The sequence below is a fragment of the Carassius carassius genome, chromosome 25 (assembly GCF_963082965.1).
Source record: "Carassius carassius chromosome 25, fCarCar2.1, whole genome shotgun sequence".
Lineage (NCBI taxonomy): Eukaryota > Metazoa > Chordata > Actinopteri > Cypriniformes > Cyprinidae > Carassius > Carassius carassius.
The window spans coordinates 12,006,115-12,028,864 of NC_081779.1; the positions used below are offsets into that span (position 1 = coordinate 12,006,115).

Here is a 22,750-nt window from a genome sequence, read left to right on the forward strand (position 1 = left end):
AGGCGGGTTCCGTAAATGTCCTGGAGGGAGGGGAGAGAGACACCAATGATCTTCTCAGCTGCTCTCACTATGCGTTGCAGAGTCTTTCGGCAGGATGCGTTGCAGGCGCCATACCACACAGTGATGCAGCTCGTCAGGATGCTCTCGATGGTGCCTCTGTAGAAGGAGTACATGATGGGGGGCGGGGCTCTAGCTCTTCTCAGTTTGCGGAGGAAGTACATACACTGCTGTGATTTCTTGGCCAGTGCTACGGTGTTTTCAGTCCAGGAGAGGTACTCTGTGATGTGCACACACTTGGTGCTGCTCACTCTCTCCACAGTCGCACTGTTGATGGTCAGAGGAACATGCTGAGTGTGTGCTCTCCTGAAGTCAACAACAATCTCCTTCATCTTCTCCACATTCAGAGAGAGATTGTTGTCACTGCACCACCTGGCCAGGCGGCTCACCTCGCTCCTGTAGTTTGTCTCATCTTTGTTGCTTATGAGACCCACCACAGTCGTGTAATCTGCAAACTTAATGAAGAGGTTGGAGTTGTGTAACGGTGTGCAGTTCTGGGTCAGCAGAGTGAAGAGGAGGGGGCTCAGCACATATCCTTGGGGGGCCCCAGTGTTCAGTGTGATGGTGCTGGATGTGTTGCTGCCGACCTGTACTGCCTGAGGTCTTCCAGTCAGACAGTCCAACAGCCAGTTGAACAGCGAAGTGTTGAGACCCAGCTGGACCAGTTTGTAAATGAGCTGTTTAGGGATGATTGTGTTGAATGCTGAACTGAAGTCTATGAACAGCATTCTGACGTATGAGTCTTTTTTCTCTAAATGTGTGAGTGCTGAGTGGACGGCAGTGGCGATAGCATTATCGGTCGACCGGTTGGACCGATATGCAAAATTGGAAGGGGTCCAGGGAGGGGGGGTGGGCAGACTTGATGTGGTGCATGACTAGCCATTCAAAGCACTTCATGATGATGGGAGTAAGTGCAACACGACAGTAGTCATTGAAGCAGGATGGAGATGGCTTCTTCGGGAAGTCACATAACCATTATAGCTGACGCATACATGAACACTTTACAGTAGGTTGGGTGACTATTAGTCATTCTCCTCAAATGCTATTTAGCTTTAAATTATGGCATATTTTGTGTTTGAGCTTAGCTAGTAAAAAAATATCACTTTTGTTTGGCAGTTTATTTTCATAAACATCAAAAATCTAAAAGGTATATTTGACACCTACCTGAACACTTTACAGATGAATTTGTGACTGTAAGCAATTCTGTTCAAATGCTTTTGAAGTTTGAAACGTGTGTACCAATGTCGTATGTAACTTTATAGACGGTCCCTAAGTTTACAAAATCGTCCAACGTCAAGTCAACTTTATGCCTGTCTTGCAGTGAGCATGCGCAGTCTCACCTCGCAAGAATGAGGTTGTTACAAATCGTAGCCATGACCACACAGACAGCGATCTGAGGCATACAGTCTAGCTCCGTTTCAAACTGCAGTCATTCACTAATAATAAAATAGAAATATTAAGTAATCTAAGAGAAATATGAGTTTAAAAGCGGGTGAGAGTAAGGCCTTCGACTTCACTGCTAATGACAGGAAGTGCAGAAAAAGATGCCGCAAGGTACCAGCTTACAATGAACCAAAACTAAAAAAAAAAAATGGTGTAGAAAAAAATTCCCCTTGGAAATTGCAGGTAAATTTCACCATAAATTCCAAAGTTAAATGTGAAATTTTGAAATAGAAAGACAGACAGTATTGTAATAATGTTACAATGTTTACAACCTTAAAAGAAATAGTTTTTTTTACGTAGAGGATGAGGAGAAGGAGTTTGTGGAGTACACAGGGAAGACCATCAGGGCCTGTGACTTACTTGTACAAACAAAACAAAAAAAACTGCGCAAACTAAATACTGAGAGATGCATGGAAAATTTCCTTACTGTTAAAACATACATTAATTGTTAAAAAAGTTTAGTATTACAATGCGTTTAATATGAAGTGATTTTCAACCATTTTGAATAATATTTTTAACTATAAAAGCTACAGGAATTAAAGGATTAATCTCAGATCTCAACATTAAAACTTTACACTTGATTTAAGTACAAGGTAAATTCGAGTTGGTCATTTTGTCTATGATGTGGATATTTCAAATACATCACCTGCCACTCTGGTCTTTTTATGTTTCTTCCACTATAGGTCCCCTTAGTGTTTTTTTGGACTTTTTCCTCACTAAGAATATGTACTTTATGCTATTACTGTTGTTTTTGCATGTGTATAATTATTTATAATGTCTCTTTCAGAGGCAACATGTTTACAGTCATATAAAACCATATACTAAAGTAAACAAATTCTACTTTTTTACATGATCATATGATAAGAAAAACAGTTTACACTTTTTTTTTTAAATATTTTTTTACTAAAAAAATAAGACTTTAGGTCATGACTAAGCAACAAATACTAATAAACTACAAATACTAGTCAACTTTACATATTTTCCATACATCACACTCAGAAAAAAAAGGCACAAAAGCAGTCACTGGGGCAGTACCCTTTTCAAAAGGTAGACATTTGTACATAAATGGTTAATACATATTAACACCCGAAATGATTTGTACAGCTTCTGACCCTGTTTTTCTGTGAGTGAACTCAAATTTGATCAATGTATTAATAGCCGTTGATAACTTGACATGGAACGTAACAAGCTATGGTGTTTGATTGATTCACTCAAATGATTCCTTCCAAGATACTGATTCATTTAAAATTAGTCTTACAATCATTTTCAACAATTCACATCATGCGACATTTCATATATGATTTGCTATCTAATCCAGTCACTAAAAGTACAATGACAATTTCAAGCAGTGTTTTCCTCAAGTTTTATTTTTGTACTGAAAAGCAAACAGGCTGCAGAGGAATACAAGTTATCCTCAGTTTAAATCAAATGTACAGTGCAAAGAGATCTACAAAGCCCAAACACACTCTATACACCTCAATCCACTATAGCTTTACTTATGCAGAAGTTAGTAATAAAGACAAATATTTTATTAATATAAACCAACAAAAAAAAGCTTATGCATACTTTCGCAGCCAGTTCTGTGTTCAAGAGCTCCACATGCAAGATAGAAGATTTCAGCTGGGTACATGACCTGTCAGTGAATGCTTTAAGTTAACTAAATATCTCTCAAACCATTTTACATTTACACCTGAAACCATGCAGGGTGAATATTCTTCACAATTTTAGTAAACAGAAATCTTTCTTTGTATACTGCAATTAGCCCTAAAATTCTTAAAGAAAAGCCTGTCAATGTTAAGTGTTTTTTTTTATTATTATTGATTTAATGTATCACTCTTAAATTTACCATGTTCATTACAATTTTCCCATTACCCAGCAGTCTATTGCTTCCTCTGGCATTTTAATAAATAACTTATAAATAACCACAAAAACATCAAATGCAAGAATTATCCTAAAAATATCCTGTTATTCTCCAGCACGTGGAACATTTTTGCAAGGTAACATGCAAAGCATCAAATAAATCCAATATTCCATTCACATTTATTAAAATAAGGTCATACATCTTTTTACCTCATTTGCACACACATATACACTACAAAAAATGTGTCAAGTAGTCAGCATTAAAAGGAGGAAAAGAGTCATGTAGTGTTTGAGCCTCAAATACTGACCTTTGGGAAGATTTAAGTTTTTCAGGACAACCTCACAAGCTCACCTTCCTCTCAAAAAACTGAAAGACAAACTATATACAGGCTTTATTTTACTTCTCATAGTTATACTGTAGATAATAGTCAACTGAACAAACGTTTGTCATCTTGGAGTGTATAGATATTGGTGGTATTATTTTGCAAAGCATTAATGTTATCAAATAGAAATGCACACATTAGTGAGCAGCATGGCCAGATATTCAGATATTCATGCCTAGAACTAGAGAGGCGTGCGCTTTATCTGATTTACAGCTTCTGAATATATTCAAATGTTTGGAGAAGTATCTATATGTCTGTCTGACATTTTTAGCTGTGTTAGACTATCATGCAGAGACGTTATATTGACTAGTGGAGCACATTAGTATCAGTAATGTTCATTTCTCTGCCATACAAATCTCCACTCACTGATATTTGCTTTCTTGCTCCCTCATTGTCAACCAGGCCATGTGCAAAGGTTAGTTGAGTGAATTTCGGCCACGCCATTTAAATAAATTGCCAGTGGAGTTTGCAACTGCCAATTTGAAAAGGACAAAGAGCTTATGGCCTGATCAGCCTGTACATGTTGACATACAGGGAATGTGAAAGACAAATAAATGAAGCATATGAGGAAAAGTGATGAGATGTGAGGTGGTACATCATTCCGTGCAAAGTGGACTGCATTCCCTCTTCTCACAGGAAGGGAATGCATTCATTCCTTGGTATGACCCACAAGGGCTAGGATGTAAAGGAAGATGTTGATGATGTCAGTGTAAAGGTTAAGAGCTGCAAAGACGTATTCCTCTGGGCTAATGGACAACTTCTTGTTGCCCAGGAGAAGCTGGGTGTCCACAGCCAGGAACTGTGAAAGAAGAAACAAGAACTGAGTGCCACATTCATGTTGTGCTTGGGGAAATAAAGCAAGCTGAACGGTTTCAGATCTCATAGACTTACACTAAAGGAGTTATTCAAATAATATTTAGAATATTATAGAGACTTGGCAAGGGGATCTTTTAACACGTAGGCTTGTAAGCAACCACCTACAGTAGAAATAACCTAGAACACTCTAGCAACCACATAGCACTAAGCCTAGCAGCACCAATCTTGTTTTATTCAGAAACCACACAATCATATGGCCTTAAATCATCAGCAAATCCTACATCAGTTTCACTAGTTCACTATTCAAAAGTTTACAGTTAGTAAGTTTTTTTTTTCTTAATTACACATCAAACTGATCAAAAGTGACTGTAAATTCAGCTTTGCCATCACAGGATTAAATTACATTTTAGAATATGTACTATTAGAAAAAGGTTATTTTAAATTGAAATCATATTTCACAATATGACAGTTTTTATTATATTTTTGACCAAATAAATGCAGCCTCGGTGAGCATAAGAGCAATTGTAATTTCCTGGTGTTCCAACCATTTCATTTCCAAGTGCTTAATCTCATTGATCTCAAAGGCATATGATTTTATACAGCCAGTCAGACTGGAATATTGAAAATTTCAAAAGGGCTGAAGTTTGGGGACCTAGCTTAAGACAGATGGTAAAACGATTTAAATTTACCTCACAAAAACCTAAAATTGATTTGTATTTTTTTTCTCTAATGGTCATTTAATCTTAATGTGGAACAGCAGAGCCCCACTCCAGCCATTAGTCTAGACCTCTGAGAAAGCAGTGTCACAATCACAATCACAATTCTATTTTGGCACTTGAAAAACCAGTTTCATTATCTTGCTGAAATTTTTACAATACAAAGTCTTTTCTTAAGTCTTGAATAAGCCGAATATTGAATAAGCCGAAATAGCTGAAGACATGAAAGAAGAAAACATTTTGTGCAAATCTAACCAGAGACAGAAGCTTAGATGTACAACAACTTTACACTTCTTTTTATTATTATTATTTTTTTGACAGCTAGAATGCCAGATGTTTTAAAGGTTCTCATTAATGCAAGTAGAGAACTGTTTGAAGAACAGAAGGTCTGATGAATTTAACAGTCTTAGTAATATAGAAGTATACATTTAGTTGAATTAAAAAAAAAGAATATTAACCCCTTAACAATATTGTAAAATTTGCATAAAATTCCTTATTAAAGGCATACCTAATGTACATTGCATGCTGTTCTTGAACCATTTGGAGTATTTGCATGATTTGATTACAAATCACTGCCTTTTTTTTGTTTTTTGTATGTCACGAAGTTAACCGCAGAATGCTAATAGGTATGGTACTTACACAAGTGAACAGCAGGGCCCCGAGCGAGGCGTAGACAATGTGGAGAATTTTATTTTGGATGAAGATGCAGAGGAGAGAGGCCAGGAGCAGGACAATCATACAGACAAAAAGAACACCATAGCAGGAAGTGAAGTCATATTTGCTCTATTTTTGAAAAAGAGAAGGACAATGAAAATTAGTGGTGTTTACCACATATGAAGGATGCATGGAAGACATGATTTGGTAGCATAAAGGGTGTATAAAATAAAATTAAAGATGAAAATCTATGAGACTGCTAGAGCAAACAAACCTGCAGTGAGAAAAGCACAACTGTGAAACAGACCACCGCAGTGATGCCAACTGCCATGATAACTGCATCTGTATTATGGAAGCTGGCAATCATTCCAACCATATAGGACAGACTCAGGGTCAAGATGGACTGAGAAAGAAATACAGGAAGGGGTTAATCAGTACAGAGTAAACAAACCTAAATTGAAATATAAACTTAGAGTTCACTCTATATTAAAACATTAAACAATGTTAAACAAATTTTTTTAAGTTCACAAAACACTACTGCACATGTTTTCTTGCACAGTGTAGAACGAAAACACTAAATAATGTGTAAGTAATGGCAGTTGTACCAGTGCCACCAGGTTCCATGGGTGTTTGCGGCGAAACTCTCCACAGCAGCTGAGAACGATCAGTGAAACAAAGAAGACAACGTAGGACACATAGTACGTCCACTTATTTCTCCGTACAAACACTTTGACATCAGTTACAAAGGTGAAAACGGCAACAAAAGAGAAGGTGATCAACAGCTGCACGGTCAAGACCATAAACACCTGAGAAAGGAGACAGGGAACAGAGTTTTTCTTTGACACACTGTACTGCTACATACAATAGTTACAAACATTTAATAAGACCATTTGTTAAATTGCTTCATTCCAGTAACTGTGTTTAATGCACATATTTGACATTTAACTGTGTATACTGTATAGTCTGTAATAAATGCATGTTAAATTTGGATCATAATTGACCATTTACTCGTACCTGGCTAATAAACAAAAAAGTTACTCTTCTTTCTGGCTAATAAACAAAAGTAGGCCTCTTTGTGGCAGTTTTAGTATCAGCATTGGCTTTTTAAAAACACTTTTATTAAAAGTGCACACTTTTGTTGACCAAAAAAATTACATTAAACATTACTTTGACTTTTAAACACTGATGAACTTTTTCACATTAGAACCACAGATTCTAAAAGTCCATCACACGCATTTCCACAGTTATTAACACTGTAAATATAGCAAGGCATTTTAATTTAAATTTTTAACAAATGTAATCCATTATAACATTTATTGTTATATTACCTTGGCATTCAATTACAAAAAATAGTGATCTGCTGTAAGGGTTTTTCCTTATTTCTTTGAATACAGCACAATATTGATTTTTCTTTTGCCATTTAAGCAAATAGGAATGGAAAAAAATATACGACAACAACTGCTTCTGAGAAACCTGGAACTGTGACCCTGGAAGGCTCCATTCTTGCTCATTTAACCTGGATCATGAGACTCTTTCTACAAATTCATTTTAAATTAATTCAATAAAGATCCCACCTGAATATGTCTCTTAAGTCCAAAGTATACTGCTTTTTTACTGCTTACCTTTCTAATAAAGGCCCGTCGGATACTCTTATCTTCCCAGCCAAAGTTCACAAACTCATCATTGCCATCGTAAGAGGGGGGTCCATCTCCACCGTGGTATCCAGGGCTCTCCACAGAAGCTGTCAAAAAAACAAATACAAATAATACATGTGATGGATGAAATCTAATGTATGTTAGAGCACTCACATCATTCAATAAAACACCCACATAAATGGAAAACTGAACTAAGGGACAGATTTAAATAGTTTCTATAGGTTTGGAAAGGAAAGCACATTTTATAGTTTTCACAGAGACATCCTAATTGTAACAGCAGGCACTATGGATAAGGTAAGAATGGAACAAATTATACATGTTCAGTCCTAACAGAGCTAGTAATCTTTTGTTGGAACTCTTCTGTTAAGCATTTTTACCTTGGTACACACTGAAAAACAAGTTTTTCCTCTCCTATTAACTTCCTAAAGGTACTTGCCATTAGGATCTACACCAAAGGCAGGCTGGCCGGGCCCCTGCTGGTATGGACTCTGAGGGTATGGCCCCTGAACATAGGGCCCCTGAACATAGGGACCCTGAACATAGGGCCCCTGTGGGTACGGACTAGGGCCAAAACCTGGTGCCGGAGGCTGCTCGTAACCGGGCTGGGCGTAAGGTCCTGGTGCTGCATACGGAGGTGCCCCTGGACCCTGGCTATAGTTGGGTGGAGGCATTCCAAAAGCATCAATTTTGGGTGGCCCATAGACACTGTTGTGAAGGGGGTTATTCTCCCCCATTATAGGATAGTTTGGCTTGTCCTGGGACATGTCTCTTTCCCCTCACTTGAATCCTGATATTGACAGAAAACAGAATGGTTCAAATGTAAAGAATAGTAACTAAATAGTGACACTACAAATCTAAAGTAGCATCCTAAACATTATGAAAATGTAGAACTAGTAGTATTGAAATAGTTGATTTCAATAGAGTACGTTAGCTTGTTGCCAAGCTTACAGCCTGATACTCTATTTGTGTAATACAACAGAAACGGATCATTAACCCTTGTGGATTGTTCAAATTCACTACCCTTTCGAGTTGTTCGGGATGAAAACATCCACTCAATTAAACTTCTGTAAAAATGTATCAGATTCATTTTACTTTTTTGCATAAATCTGTTAATCAACTTCAGTCCTGATCAAAACTACCAAATGTTTTTAAAAAATCCAATATTTAAACTCTTTAATTGCCAAGTTCATAAATTATGCCACTGATTTGGAGGGAAAAAAAACAGACAAAATGACTTATTTTCAATATAAAAGTAATTGTGGCTGGATTTTTTTTTTACTTTTTATAACAGTCTTGGGCATGTCAAAGATTAGTAGCAACATTGGCTTTGATGCATTTTTAGTTTTTGTGCAGCATTAGATTTTAATTTTTTCTCCCTAATTTGTTGTTGGTGGCTGTTTTTGCCCCATTGACTTCCATTATAACGACATTTTTTGATTGCAAAGCCATGACACCATATAATCATGCATTCTTGATTGTTTGTGGATTTCCCTTTTGGGAAGAGGTAAAATTTGTTATTTTTACAGTTTATCACTAGGTGGGACCATTAAGGTTACATACACACTATAATTTGCTATTATACTCCATATAACTCCAAGCTAGAAACTAAGCCTTTTTTTACACAGGCATATCTAAAGGATTAATGGTCCCACCTAGTGATCAACTGTAAAAAATAACAAATGTTACCTCTTTCCAAAAGGGAAAACCACAAACAATCAAGAATGCATGATTATATGGTGTCATGGCTTTGCAATAAAAAAATGTTGTTATAATGGAAGTCAATGGGGCAAAAACAGCCACCAACAACAAATGAGGGAGAAAAAATTAAAATCTAATGCTGCACAAAAACTAACAATGCATCAAAGCCAATCTTGTTACTAATCTTTGACATGCCCAAGACTGTGATAAAAGGTAAAAAAATATCCAGTCCACAATATTGAAAATATGTAATTTTGTGTGGTTTTTTTCCCAAATCAGTGACATCATTTATGAACTTGGTAATTAATGAATTAAAATCTTGGAATTTTTTTAAAACATTTGGTAGTTTTGATCAGGACTGAGGTTGATTAATACATTTTTACAGCAGTTTAATTTAGTGGATGTTTTCATCCATGAACATCCCGAAAGGGTAGTGAATTTGCCCACAGTGTACCGTTGAGTTTTTGAAAAATTTCAAAATATGGGTCAAAATAAGATTTGTCACCAAAAATCATTCCATTAGCTCAAACACAGAGAAAGTTGTGGCCAAAATAAGACTCAACTTTACCCCCTAGTGGACGAAAACGTCCCCAACAACGCATAAGGGTTAATACAATTATAATGACTTTCAGTGGATTAAAATAAGCTTTTCAGTTTTTCAGATTTTAAATAAATGAAACAATCATATCATTTTGATATAAAAAGAATACTAATAAAAATAATTAAAATAAAAATATGTTATATGACTAGTTTCAATATGAAGTGCAGCTGCTTTTGTAAAGTGATAACTACATTATAATCATCATGAAATGGAAGTAGCAACACATCTTTTTTTTCTCTATACTGTAACATACAGATTTGTCTCAGCCTTTGTTTTGGCCGCAGAAGCATGGTAGCAGGCCTTGTTCTGAACGCACTTCATTTCGTGAAACGTTTGCTTATTCTTCATTTCATTTATTTAGACAAGTAACTGACCAACAAAAAATGCATTAAAATTAAGATAGAAATTATACCAAACGAAATTCTTTCCAAAGAAAAGAATTCTACAAAAAAAACATATGACGTGCGTGCAGAACAAGGCCCTCTACCATGCTTCTGCGGCCAAAACAAAGGCTGAAACATCAAGTCAAAAAATTATATCTGACCCACTTCCCTTCTTCTGGCGTACTGCCATTCGATTTACCGCCTCTTATGACGTTTACAATTTTCCTAATTAGCAAATTGAACTAAGCAAACCACAAACCAATAATATTTAAACATAAATAATATACAAGAAAATACCCTTTCTTAAATGGCTACTACAAGATTCATAAAAAAAAAAAAAAGTGTCTGTTTAAAGCTGACTCAATGATTAGAGGACTCCAGCAAGCCTGTCCCAGAGAAAAGTCTGTTGGGTGAATTTTAATTAAAAATTGAGGTATAAAACAAACCAAAAAAATTATTAAAGAATAATTCACAATAAGATCAATAACATACATTTAGAAAATGTCTAAGTTTAATTTTTCATTTCTTGCTAACTTTCAAATAACTAATATTAACTAATATTTTAAAGTAGTTTGTGCAAGAGTAAAATAAAAAAAAACAATGGTGAGCTGAGAGGGGAAATTTCTTGCCATGAATCCACTCCAGGAAAGATCAATTCAGCTTGTGATGATCTGGAGCCTTTACCATGAAGCTGGATTACCTGGCTAGCCAGGTAAGTTTCAGGTTAGTTTGCATCAATCCTGGGTTTTAGGTACCATGTAAGTGGCTTGGCTTTTAGCGGCATTCAATGCCATAGTAACTTACACTCGACGGCTAACCTGCTCCGGGGCAAGTTATGTTCTGGTTTAGAGATCTCAATTCTCAAACTGACTTTGGACCAATCAGATGTAAGAGAAATGATGTCTGACACAAAATCACTCCCTCAGTTTATCTTGCTCCAAATTAAAGGTCACTAATGCTAAAAAATAAAAATAATAAAAGAAGTCTGGCTTTAATGATAATTACTGAAAATGAGTCATTTTGTGATTTATATAATTATTGTGATTGATATTTTTATTATTATCATTTATCTTTTACACACAAGCATTATTTTAAATGAATATTAATGTATACAGATCATGTAATATAAATAAACTCTAGTATCAATAGAGCTTATTTATATTACATGATCTGTATACATTAATATTCAGGATCAAAGCCTGAGTTGACAAAGAAAGTTGATGAACAGCATCATGGTCACAACAAAACCGGATTGGAGAGGTTTGGTTTTGTCAACTCAACTCAAAACTAATCCTTTAACTCATGGTTTTTATTCAGCTACCATCATGGTACAGGCCCCTGATCAAACCAACTCTTCAGTTTCAGATTCAGTTCATTCAGTCCATTGAATAGTGGTACATTTCAACACAAAAGGGGCCAGCAGAAGGCAAAAGGGCCTGATTCAGTAGGAATTTTGACTGAATACTGAGAAAAGACAACACCTCAAAAACCTGCTGGCAACCCAGCCATACATTATCCACACACGAAGCTCTGACTCACTTTCAGCAGAGCACATATGACTGCTGGTGCTCAAATCAGCTTCCTGGTAACCCAGGATGTGCAGCTGAGAGAGAGGGGTTGCTATGGACACTGATGTTGAAGTAAATGCAATGGGTGCATCTGAATAAATGAGTTGATGAGAAACCCCTTCATTTAAACATGTCAACCTGTGACTAAAGTGTTTTTTTTTTTTAGAGTGAGTGTTAAATGACAGAGAGGTCCATTTAAAATGTAAAAATAGGGGAAATTAGCATGGCCAACTAAACAACAACAACTACTACTACTACTACAAAAACAAACAAACAAAAAAAACTACTGCTACTAGGCCTACTTGGAATCAAATTACAAGAATTTATTAATAACTAAACACTGTAATTTAAAAATTGTAATCAACTGTAAAATAAAAGGGAATAAAACAAGGCAAGTTAGTCAGCATGACATAATGACTCTAACACCTATGATAATACTGTAAAATAAACGTCATTATTAAAAATCTCTGTCCCCTTAACGGATTTCATGAATAAAAGCAGTAATGCAACACCATCCCATTTGAAAGCCAAATCCCACGTGACTTGATGTCAGCTCAGCAGTCTGCCCAGCATTTAACAGAAGGTTATATTCAGTGGCCTCTGGCCTGTTTTCCACTGTCCCCCTTCACAGCAGCAGAAATTAAATAAAGCCATTCCACAAAGTTTTTCCCTGACATATCCAGTGACAAAAGTCTTGATAAAAGCCTTTTTAACATATGCAAGATGTCCTAGATTATATATATATATATATATATATATATATATATATATATATATATATATATATATATATATATATATATATATATATATATATATATATATATATATATATGGATGATTGATCGGCGGTCTCTTAAAAGGCAGATCTCATAAAACCGATCTCAAGCCTACATGCTCAACATGCAGCGGCACCGTCTCAGTCTCTGTTCGGCATGGGTGAAATAAAAATTATGCTTTAGGTGAGGTACAATTCATATTTCTTCATTAAATGACTGAAAAAGTAATTTAAAAAAATTTCTGTGAGCCATAATTTCACAAACAGCATGAATGAATCACAGCGCGCTTTCTCTCTCTCAAAATACAAATGGATTTAAATTAGGGCTGTGCGATTAATCGAAATAAAATCGCGATTTGAGTGTGCGTGATTTCTAAATCGCTTTATAGCACGATTTTCTGCAGCCCCGACCTCCCGCAGTATGTTATCTGAACCAATCAGGATGCAGAACATGAAGATGAGAAGATGAGAACAGAAAAGGTTATAAATAGAAAGGTGCTAAAAGATTTAATATCATGCACGTGAGCACAGAGAGAGTTGTGAGTGCACAGGACACAGGTTGAGCGAGAGGAGACATGTTGTAAGGCAGCATATATCTGATCCTTATACAGTCTATGATCTGAGCATGCGCATCTGGTTTTGTTAACAGAGCAAAGGAAATCTGCGTGCGAGTCAGTGATGCGTGGGTTGATCCAAACTGAGCGATTCAAAATGGGCCATTCAAAAATGTAATGATATTCGGGTCGCAGTCGGTCGGGTCCTAGTACTAGACGGGTTATTAATACATTGACCCGCGCATCACTGCTGCAGATGGAGTACGTGTGACCCTTGGGCAATAAATATATTGGGCAAAACATATAACACCTGAGGCACCGCTACAGTGAGCTTTATGACCGATGCATGGCAAAAAAAAAAAAAAAAAAAATCCTTGAACGGTTTATTTTATTTTTATTTTTTTTCCATATGTCTAGACATTTTGTTTGACATCTTTACTTTACTTACTATTTTGACTTATGTCTGTTCTAGAGACATTTGATAAAGCTCTCATTGGTTTTCTTTTGGAAATATGTTTAAAATTTATACTGAATGCACTTATGACTGTAAAGCATGTCTGTGTGCGTCAAAATCGTGATTAAATTCGAAATCGCAAAATTTATCAAAAAGTCGTGATAGGTTTTTTTTGTCCATATCGCACAGCCCTAATTCAAATCACATCACGTCTGCTCTATAAGCGAGCTGCATGCTGCACAGTCGTCACATGAATTGTCACTTGCACTATCGAGGCAGTGTCGCATCCTCACTATAGTTTATAAATTGCATTTTTTCTTTTTAATTCTTGCCAGTGTTTAAACCATTCAACGCTCACAAGCTTTCCTGAAGTCGTGCGCTCAAGCACAATTGCAGCGCACACACATAATAATGCCAGGTTCACATTGCTCCGTTTACAGTGTGTAATAACAATGAGGTGGTGCGTATTTTTTCTGTTCATGTTAATGGATTAAAGTGTTCACACTGCACACATGGTTGCAGTCTGGCAGTGCATTTAGGAGCGGTGCGTCTGCAGCAGAACAGAGATTGTTTCTAGAGATCGACCAATATATCGATTTACTGATATTTTCCCCGATATATTTAAGCAGTTTATCATAATCGAATATCGGTTTTGTAATATCAGATTCACCGATAAATGCCATCTTGAGGGTGTTTTGAGAATTCAGCGTGTCTGAGGGGAGATGAGACAACAACAACGGCATTTGAGCTGGTCATCTGAATCAGGTGTATTTACAAAAAGAGACGTGCAAAATATGCAGAGATGGGGGGCGCAAGGACTGGAATTGAGAACCGCTGCATTACATAAATGCCTGATTTGTAGGCTAGTTTATGCAGCTTGGCTCTAAGAAATAAAGACCAACTCACGGAGTCATGTTAAATAAACCATTAAGTCCTGTCCCAAAAAATATGTAACTTTGCCTGAATTATTATGCAGCCATGAATGAGGGCATGTTGGAAATAAAAGTGCTGAATTTAATTCTCTCTCTGTTGTCTATGCTCATCGTTATTCTCGTGAAGTCGGAGTCACGCAGATAATCCGTCAATATCCTCTCCCAATAAATAACTTTGCATGAGTTAAATAATACAGCCATGAATGAAATGTTGAAAAAAAAATTAATTCTCTCTCTGTTGTAAATTTGGTCCATGCATCATTAGTCTGGTGGAGCCGCTTTCATGTTGCTGTTCGCTCAGCGGGTTGATGCTCAGAAAATGCTCCAACACGGCCACCGCATGTAACTTTTAACATGATTCACTTGTTTAAAACACCCTAAATTGTATTAACATTTAATATATAACCATTATTTTGCTGATAAACATTAAATAAATACAACTCTATGGAAATTAATTATTTATTATAAACATGCAAATGACTGGTATCGGTAATAAAAAAATCTATGTATCGGTCGATCACTAAATGTTTCCACACTAACGCCTGTTTCACACATATTCCGTCTGCAGTGCGTATGCATTGCATATTTTTTTTACGCACCAATGTTAACGGATCAGAGCATTCACACTGCAAGCGGTTGCAGTATGTCAGTGCATTCCAGGAGCAGTGCAGCGATCGTTTACGTACCGAGTCTATTTTTGCTGTGCTGCACGCGCTGAATTAAAGCGTATTGTTCACGGTAAAAATGAACACGGATTGACAACGAAATGCACTAATTTCACAATAAATGTATACAATTAAAGCCTACTGTGTTTTACAATCAACAAATGGCTTTTTGGCTAGTTTTAAAAAGAAAAAGAGCACGGTTTTTAATTTTTAAAAAAATTTTTTTACATGATTTGAAATCAAAATCATAGACAAATGTTGTGTTTGTGGCCTGAACAGCTGTGGATCAGTAGCGGACTGCAAACACGTTCTGTGTGAAAGCACAATAAGTCCGTGCTACTTCTACACCACATACGTTACGCACACAGACTGCATGCCCACTGCAAACAGGGTATGTGTGAAACATGCGTGAGTCTATTTTTGCTGCACAGCACGCTGAATTAAAGTAACAGAGCACTGTTTGCAGTAAATATGAGCATGCATTAACACAAAAATGTAGTAATTACACCATTAATGCATATAATTAAAGTCTACTGTGTTTCACAGCCAACACATAGGCTATGGTATTTTGGCTAGGTTTAAAGGAAAAGAGCACTTTTAGATAAACAATGCAATGATTTTAAAGTTCTTAATTAAACTTTATGAACCGCAGGATTGCTTGTAATAAAGATTTAAATGCAAAAGAAAGGATTTAATTTAATTTAGAATGTTTGTGATAACGTAAGAAAAGTTAAATGTTTTGCTTTATGAACTTAATATATAAATCTAAAAGTAAGTGCAAAAGTAAAATGCATTGAACAATTGATAAAAGATTGTATTACTGTACTTAATACAAAAGCATCAAAACAATTACAATGTTGAAAAAGCATTTTAAGTAACAATGTTTGGATTTAAAATCAAAATAATGGATAAATGTGTTTGTGGTAAACAGCCATGGACTCCGGTGGGAAAGCACAGTCAATGCTGCTTCTGTACCACACATGGAATACATACACACTTAAAACAGAGTATGTGAGATCCTCACATACAGCTCACAAAATAAGGCTTGCACTGTGTAAGCTGTTGTGCAACAATTAACACTATTGTAAAAATAAAAAAATAGATACATTGCATGATCAAACATTTAGGGGAAAAATTTATTTTTTGAAAAAATGGCCCCCTCCACCCCTCAAATGAAAATAAATAAATAAAAAATCCTCTCACAAGAGTCACCTAAGAGAGGAATTAATTTTCAAAAATGAAATTCAGGCCCTGAATAAATGTTAAAAAATCTTGATTGAATCATAACTATAAATAATTCTACATGATAAAAAGAAGGCTTTAAAAAGATCGGTATTGGTGATAGGGCTGTCACTTTTTGTTCGAAAATCAATTGCACAATTGATCAGACCAACCAAAAAAAGTTTCGAAAACGAAAATAGGGAATAGATTTTAACCAAATATGTACACTATTATTTTTAAAAGAAATGAAACAATTAAAAATATAGATGTAACAAACAGGCATAAAAAGAAAATAAAGAATTCGGAAAGTGCAATAGGCGTTGCGAAAGCTAGACAGAAAATACAGAGCAATTTTACGCACCTATAGTTTCACGGTTTCAATCGCTGCATCTAGTGTTTTGCAAAGAAAATGGAGGACAAAGTGGTGTGCAAACTGTGCGATCGTGAGTCCACTGCATATACTTTTTTTCGAGAGTGTTGCACTCCTGTTGCTGTTTGCTATTCTGCACGAAACTTCATGCCAATAAATAAGAAATATTGCTGACTTGAATTTTGTGAATTGTGTGTTTCCAGCGCTCTCTTTACGTTCGTCCATTATTTGGTGTTGATATATATATATATATATATATTTAGACATGGAAAATCGATTTTTACAATCGATTCAATGAACACTTATGTCTTAAAAAAAATCGAAAATGATTTTTTCACAAAAGTGACAGCCCTAATCGGTGATTGGATCGGCAGAAACTGCTTTCTGTGAATGGTGATCAGCCTCAAAAACCTGATCAGAGCACTCCTAATATATATATATATATATATATATATATATATATATAGTGTTGTATTTGGGAAGTCAGCTTCTGAAAAACACAAGCTCTTTTTATTCCAAGCAAAGCAAGAATATGAAGGCAATTAGCTAAAAAATAACAAGTTAGCGTTTTATTTTAATCCTGCAGAGACTAACTTTATAAATATGTATCCAACTTATTTTAAACATGAGAGCAGGTGCAGACATTTTTAACTTGAATGTGCGCTGCTTCCGTTGTCAGTCCCTTCCAGCTATTTCAACTGTAAAAACTGTCAAGTTGCTTGATATTGCAAATTTGTATTTGTCAGATTATTTAATTTATTACCATAATCATAAACACATTGATTTACAGTGCAAATATTTTTGTTTACTTCAATTTGTTTATTTCAGTTTGTTCCTCTATACCTATAGCCGCTAATGAATCTGAATTCTCATTTCCCATTTAAATAAATTATGGTTCAATTTGTGCTTGTTGAAATTCATCTTTTAAGAATTAAAGTCATAAAAATTGAACATGGGTATCATCGTATTGATGATGATTTAAGGAGAAATATCTAATATTCAAGATTTAGTAAAAGATCAAAATTTGAAGAAACCAAACAGATGAAAAATTATTTTCAGAAGTTGCCAAACTTGTAACAGTAATTCCATTTAAGACACTATATTGATAATATCATATATATATATATATATATATATATATATATATATATATATATATATATATATATAATGCAATGAATGTGGATGACAACACGTGCAGGAAAAATCAGCTAGAGGTATCTGAGGATGTGGTGGATAAATGAAACAGGACCTTTACTTGGCTACTGCTGAAGAGGTTCAGAGGGAATTTTATGGAAGGAATACTGCTGCAGTGAGCCAAACACCTCACAATTAGCACAAATCACTAAGCATTAGTGAACAAGGTTACAAACCTAAACCTAAATCTGTTTGCATACTGCATACTTGCATACAGTCTTTGCATATTTGCAAATTTATTTCTTCTATAAAAACGGTGATAAACTGTGATAAACTAACAAACTTAGCTATTTTGAGAAACAATTACAAATATAAGCAAAGCAGATTGGGCAAAAACTAACATTTTTAATTGTTAGAATACGAGTGAAGAATAAAATTAGTACAAACCCTTCTAATGCATACAGAGTGTGTCTCTTAGAAATACAAAACTCAACATATTATACTGTTCAAAAGTTTAGGGGCAGTAAGTTTAAAAAATATTTATATTATTCAGCAAGGGAGCATGATCAAAAGTAAGAGTAAATACTTTTTATGTTGTTACAGAGAAATAGATTTCAAATTAATAAATGCTGTTACTTTTAACTTTTGCACAAAAATATTAAGCAGCACATCTGTTTTCAACATTGGTAATAACAAGAAATGTTTCTTGAGAACCAAATCAGCATATTATAATTCAGCTTTGGCATCAAAGAAATGATTTACATTTAAACATATTCAGATAGAATGTTATTTTAACAGTGCATAATATAGCATAAGAGAAAAGTAATGTATAATCCATGATGTTCTGATAAAACACGTCTGAACTAAAAGTTTTAAATCACCAGCTAAAAAATGACAATTTCTGTTGCTCCCATATAAATTGGAGACTGTGGTTTTAAACTACACTGAATGGCATAGATTAAATGTCAATAACATTATGCAAAATAAAATAATGAAGTTCATGGTTGAATAAAAAGCAGCTTTATATCTGTGACTCTGTTTGCAGTGGTTAGAGGGTGCATTTGCATGCATGAGCATTTTACGGCAGCTAACCAATGCACAGGAACTGAGTTAAATCAGGTAAGTTTGAAGACTTTGAAGAGTGGCTGAGCAGACATTTGCAATTGTCCATCAACTGAATGACAAACTTGAGCATTTAGTCAGCTGAAAAGCACCAGGCCTTAAGCACTGTACCCAACAGGAAAACAGCCACCTATTCCTCAGCTACAAGACAAAAGGATAGATCGCCGACACCTATTATTTGATAAACTGTAAAAAATGTGCAGGCCCTAACAGAAAAACAATGCAAAATGTACTGTCAAGAAACAAGTGATCATGGTTTAAGCAAGACTGGGGGATTGGTTGTGGGTATCAAGCTGTATAATTTGCTGAGAGGGGTAGAAAGGGGTAAGTAGGCCTGAATGTTGAAAGGGAGTAGGATGTGACTTGGCAAATAGTGAGACAAGAGAACATCAATTTGAGAGAAAATAAAACAATATATATGGGGATGCACGATAAATATCGGCTGATATTCAATGCGCATCATGTCAGTAAAGACGGTTCTGTAATCAGTGGGGGGAAAAAAACGGTGATTTCACGTGGAGCAGCATCTACACAGAGCCGTTGTTCACTGACAAGCTGCTCCAAACCACGATCATATTTTGCTCATGTTTCACACAGCTAGTCAGTGAACAACGGCTCTGTGTAGTAAATGCTGCTCCACGTGAAATCACGCACGTGTAGAGATTTACTGCTGATTACAGAACTGGCTTTACTGACAAGATGCGCATTAAATATCAGCCGATATTTATCGTGCATCCCTAAAAAATATTACAAGGATTCCCTATGATAAAGCTCATTGGGCTTAATGCATCATGTGCTCCAAGCATAAGCACATGATCGATGTCAAAAATGCAATGTCACGCTGAAAGGAAGATGCTGCAGTTATCAATGTCTTGCACAAGAGACACGTGATGAGGTTTTTCCAGTTGTTTGTTTAGTCTGCATTTAACCAAGCATGGATTTGAATATGACTGCCTGTCCCTTAGCTTGGCAAAACGAAACCATGACAGACTGTGTATGGCAAGCTGTTTAAGCAGTTATTCCTTTACAACAAATAGTATCTAATTTTGTGTTACTTGATATTTTTACACTATACCAATTAGGTCAACAGTGACCCCCCACCCCCCCCACCCCCACCCCCAATTTCACTACAGCCTAATTATTTTACTACTCATTAGATACTAGTACATAGTTATTAGATACAGTACTTATCCTTGCCTCAAAATACCTGTCTTGACCAGTTTTATTCAATAGGTACTAGTATTTATTACCAATAGCTATCAGTACCTCAAGCTTCACTAGTTATTTATTTATTGGATACTAGTCTCAGAATCCTTTCCCATTGTTACTATTAACATTTCTAAATAAGTATGTAGTATTTAAATAATGAGTACTAGTATTTAATGAATGGTGAAACTGACCTGTATTTGTTATTATTTGACTACCTATTAGTAATTAAAAAGAAGTATCAGTAACAAAAACAACAAAAAACACTAACGTTAGTTGGTTAGAATAGTTAAATGGCTTTCCACAAATCATGCGCTCCACCACTCCATTCAAACTGAACTACTAACACTATCTAGTACCCCTAACAAAGGCTTTGTATATAAGGTCTGCAATTACTTAAGATTTAACACAAACTAAAGAGGTTAAAAATAGAAAACGTTTTAATTAACAGTTAATCACGTGGGACACTGGTGCAAACTACGTTTAAGTAACGTTACCACACTTTCCTCCATTCAGCAGAAAATATATGACAGGAAAGCCATTCAAAAATGTAAAATAAAATGTACACACAAATAAGCCGTTTTATTAGTTCAATCAAAACTGGAGAAGGTTAACCTAACAATGAATCTGTGTTAATTTGTCGCTGGTATAACCGGATGGCACGCTACGCATGTCGTCAATATATGAACCAACACATTTGTTGTAACATAGAATGTCCATCGTAGTAGAATAAGACACAAAAATGATTTCTATATACATCTAAAAGGACAGAAATGTGTTGCCCGAGCTGACACATTTAATCGCGTGAAAACATAAACCGTGAACTGGCGCATCAAACAACACCATGACAACACGAGTGGCATGTCCTTACACCTGCATTATTCAACAATATTTCCTTAGAAAAAAGCAAATGCAACGCGTTGACAGAAAACTGAGACAGACTTACCCTTCAGTATATGAAACGCGCAGCAAAATACAACGTTTGTTTGCTAAATGACAACAAAAACAGAGTCCGTGTTGGTTAGCGTCTACGTTGGCTGCAGTAATAATGCTTGTCTGCTCTGAATCCGTTAGCCACGCCCACCGCGACTCTGTCAGAGTCTGACCGTGTGACGTTTATGATAAGTCAAGTCACATGACTCTTAAGAAACGTCTTCGACTTTCCCATTACGCAATCACTAGAATGTTCTACAAATATCTACGTCTTTGGCATTAATAAAAAAAAAGAAAAAAAAAGAAAAAGTACCAAAGGTACAAATACAGATAATATCAACACCACGTGCAAAGAGGTGACATTACATGCAAAGCATCATTTATAGACATATGCAACAGTAAATAAATAATACAAAACAAAAAAATATAAAATAAATGAATCGTTTTACAAGCTTTGAGATTCTTGGAAGATTAAATACTTTGAATATACTGTTGAGCCTCTTTTTCAAAAACAATATATAAAGGATTTTGACGATTGAATTTACTACGGTGAATGTGAAATTTTGCAAGAAGTAATAATAGGTTAATAATAAAATATTCCTTAATTTCATCTTTTGGTATATTAAAGAAGCCAAACAGTACATCCTTAAAAAGCAGAGAAAAACCATGGAGCACACTGCGATTGACAACACTACAGAATTCAATCCAAAATTGCTGTGTGTGAGGACAATCCCAAAATATATGTACATCTGTTTCATTAGGGTCACCACAAAAACAACAGCTTGTATCGATGTCTGATTTAAATCTTTTCAAAAACACTTTAGTTGGGTAAAATCTGTGTAATAATTTGAATGAGATCTCTCTAACCTTGTTTGTTATGTATTTCAAAGACAGATTCCATACTTTTTTCCAATCAATATGATCAACTACATTCCTCCAATAAAACACAACATAAGGAGTTGTTACAAGCTCCTTTTGAAAAAGTGATCTAATCTTAAAGTTACGTGATGAAGAAGGTGACAGAAAGCATAGTTTTCCTACTGGGATTTCAAATGGGTCTAAAGAAATCGATAAAGTGCTGGATGATCTAACAGAGTCCCTTAAAAGCATAACAGCTCCTTTAGGAATAGCATCCATGACAATGGAAAATTCTTTGGGAGTTACTGGAAAATTAAATTTACATAAAAATTCTTCGTAACTTAAAAGAAGACCTTCTGAGTTAAATAACTGGGAAACAATCAGAATGTTTTTCTCAAACCAACTACTAAAAAACAAAGATTTTCTCTTATATAAAATGTCTTGATTGTTCCAAATGAAGTACTGGTGAGGGGAGAAATTGTGCTTAAAGATTAATGACCATGCAAGTAATGCCTGTTTGTGAAATTTAGATAAATTGTAAGGGATTCTATCAATATTATAATTACAGATAAATAGGAAAGGGAGACCACTTAATTTAGAAAAATAGTAATTGGGGATAAAATTCCAGATTGAGTTTGGGTTACACAAAAACTGTCTAATCCAATTAATTTTGAAAGTGTTGTTCA

General features: G+C 35.3%; 1 protein-coding gene across 1 annotated transcript; it reads right to left on the reverse strand.

The window, feature by feature from the left end:
- Nucleotides 1–3,288: 3,288 nt before the first annotated feature.
- Nucleotides 3,289–21,366, reverse strand: LOC132104196 (protein lifeguard 1-like). The gene is made up of 7 exons (XM_059509479.1): nucleotides 21,220–21,366; nucleotides 8,021–8,371; nucleotides 7,552–7,670; nucleotides 6,535–6,735; nucleotides 6,204–6,332; nucleotides 5,915–6,058; nucleotides 3,289–4,542 (listed from the first exon to the last, which is right to left on the reverse strand). Exons 2-7 carry the CDS (start codon nucleotides 8,346–8,348, stop codon nucleotides 4,393–4,395), a joined length of 1,071 nt encoding a protein of 356 aa, XP_059365462.1. The 5' UTR covers nucleotides 8,349–8,371; nucleotides 21,220–21,366; the 3' UTR covers nucleotides 3,289–4,392.
- Nucleotides 21,367–22,750: the final 1,384 nt, after the last annotated feature.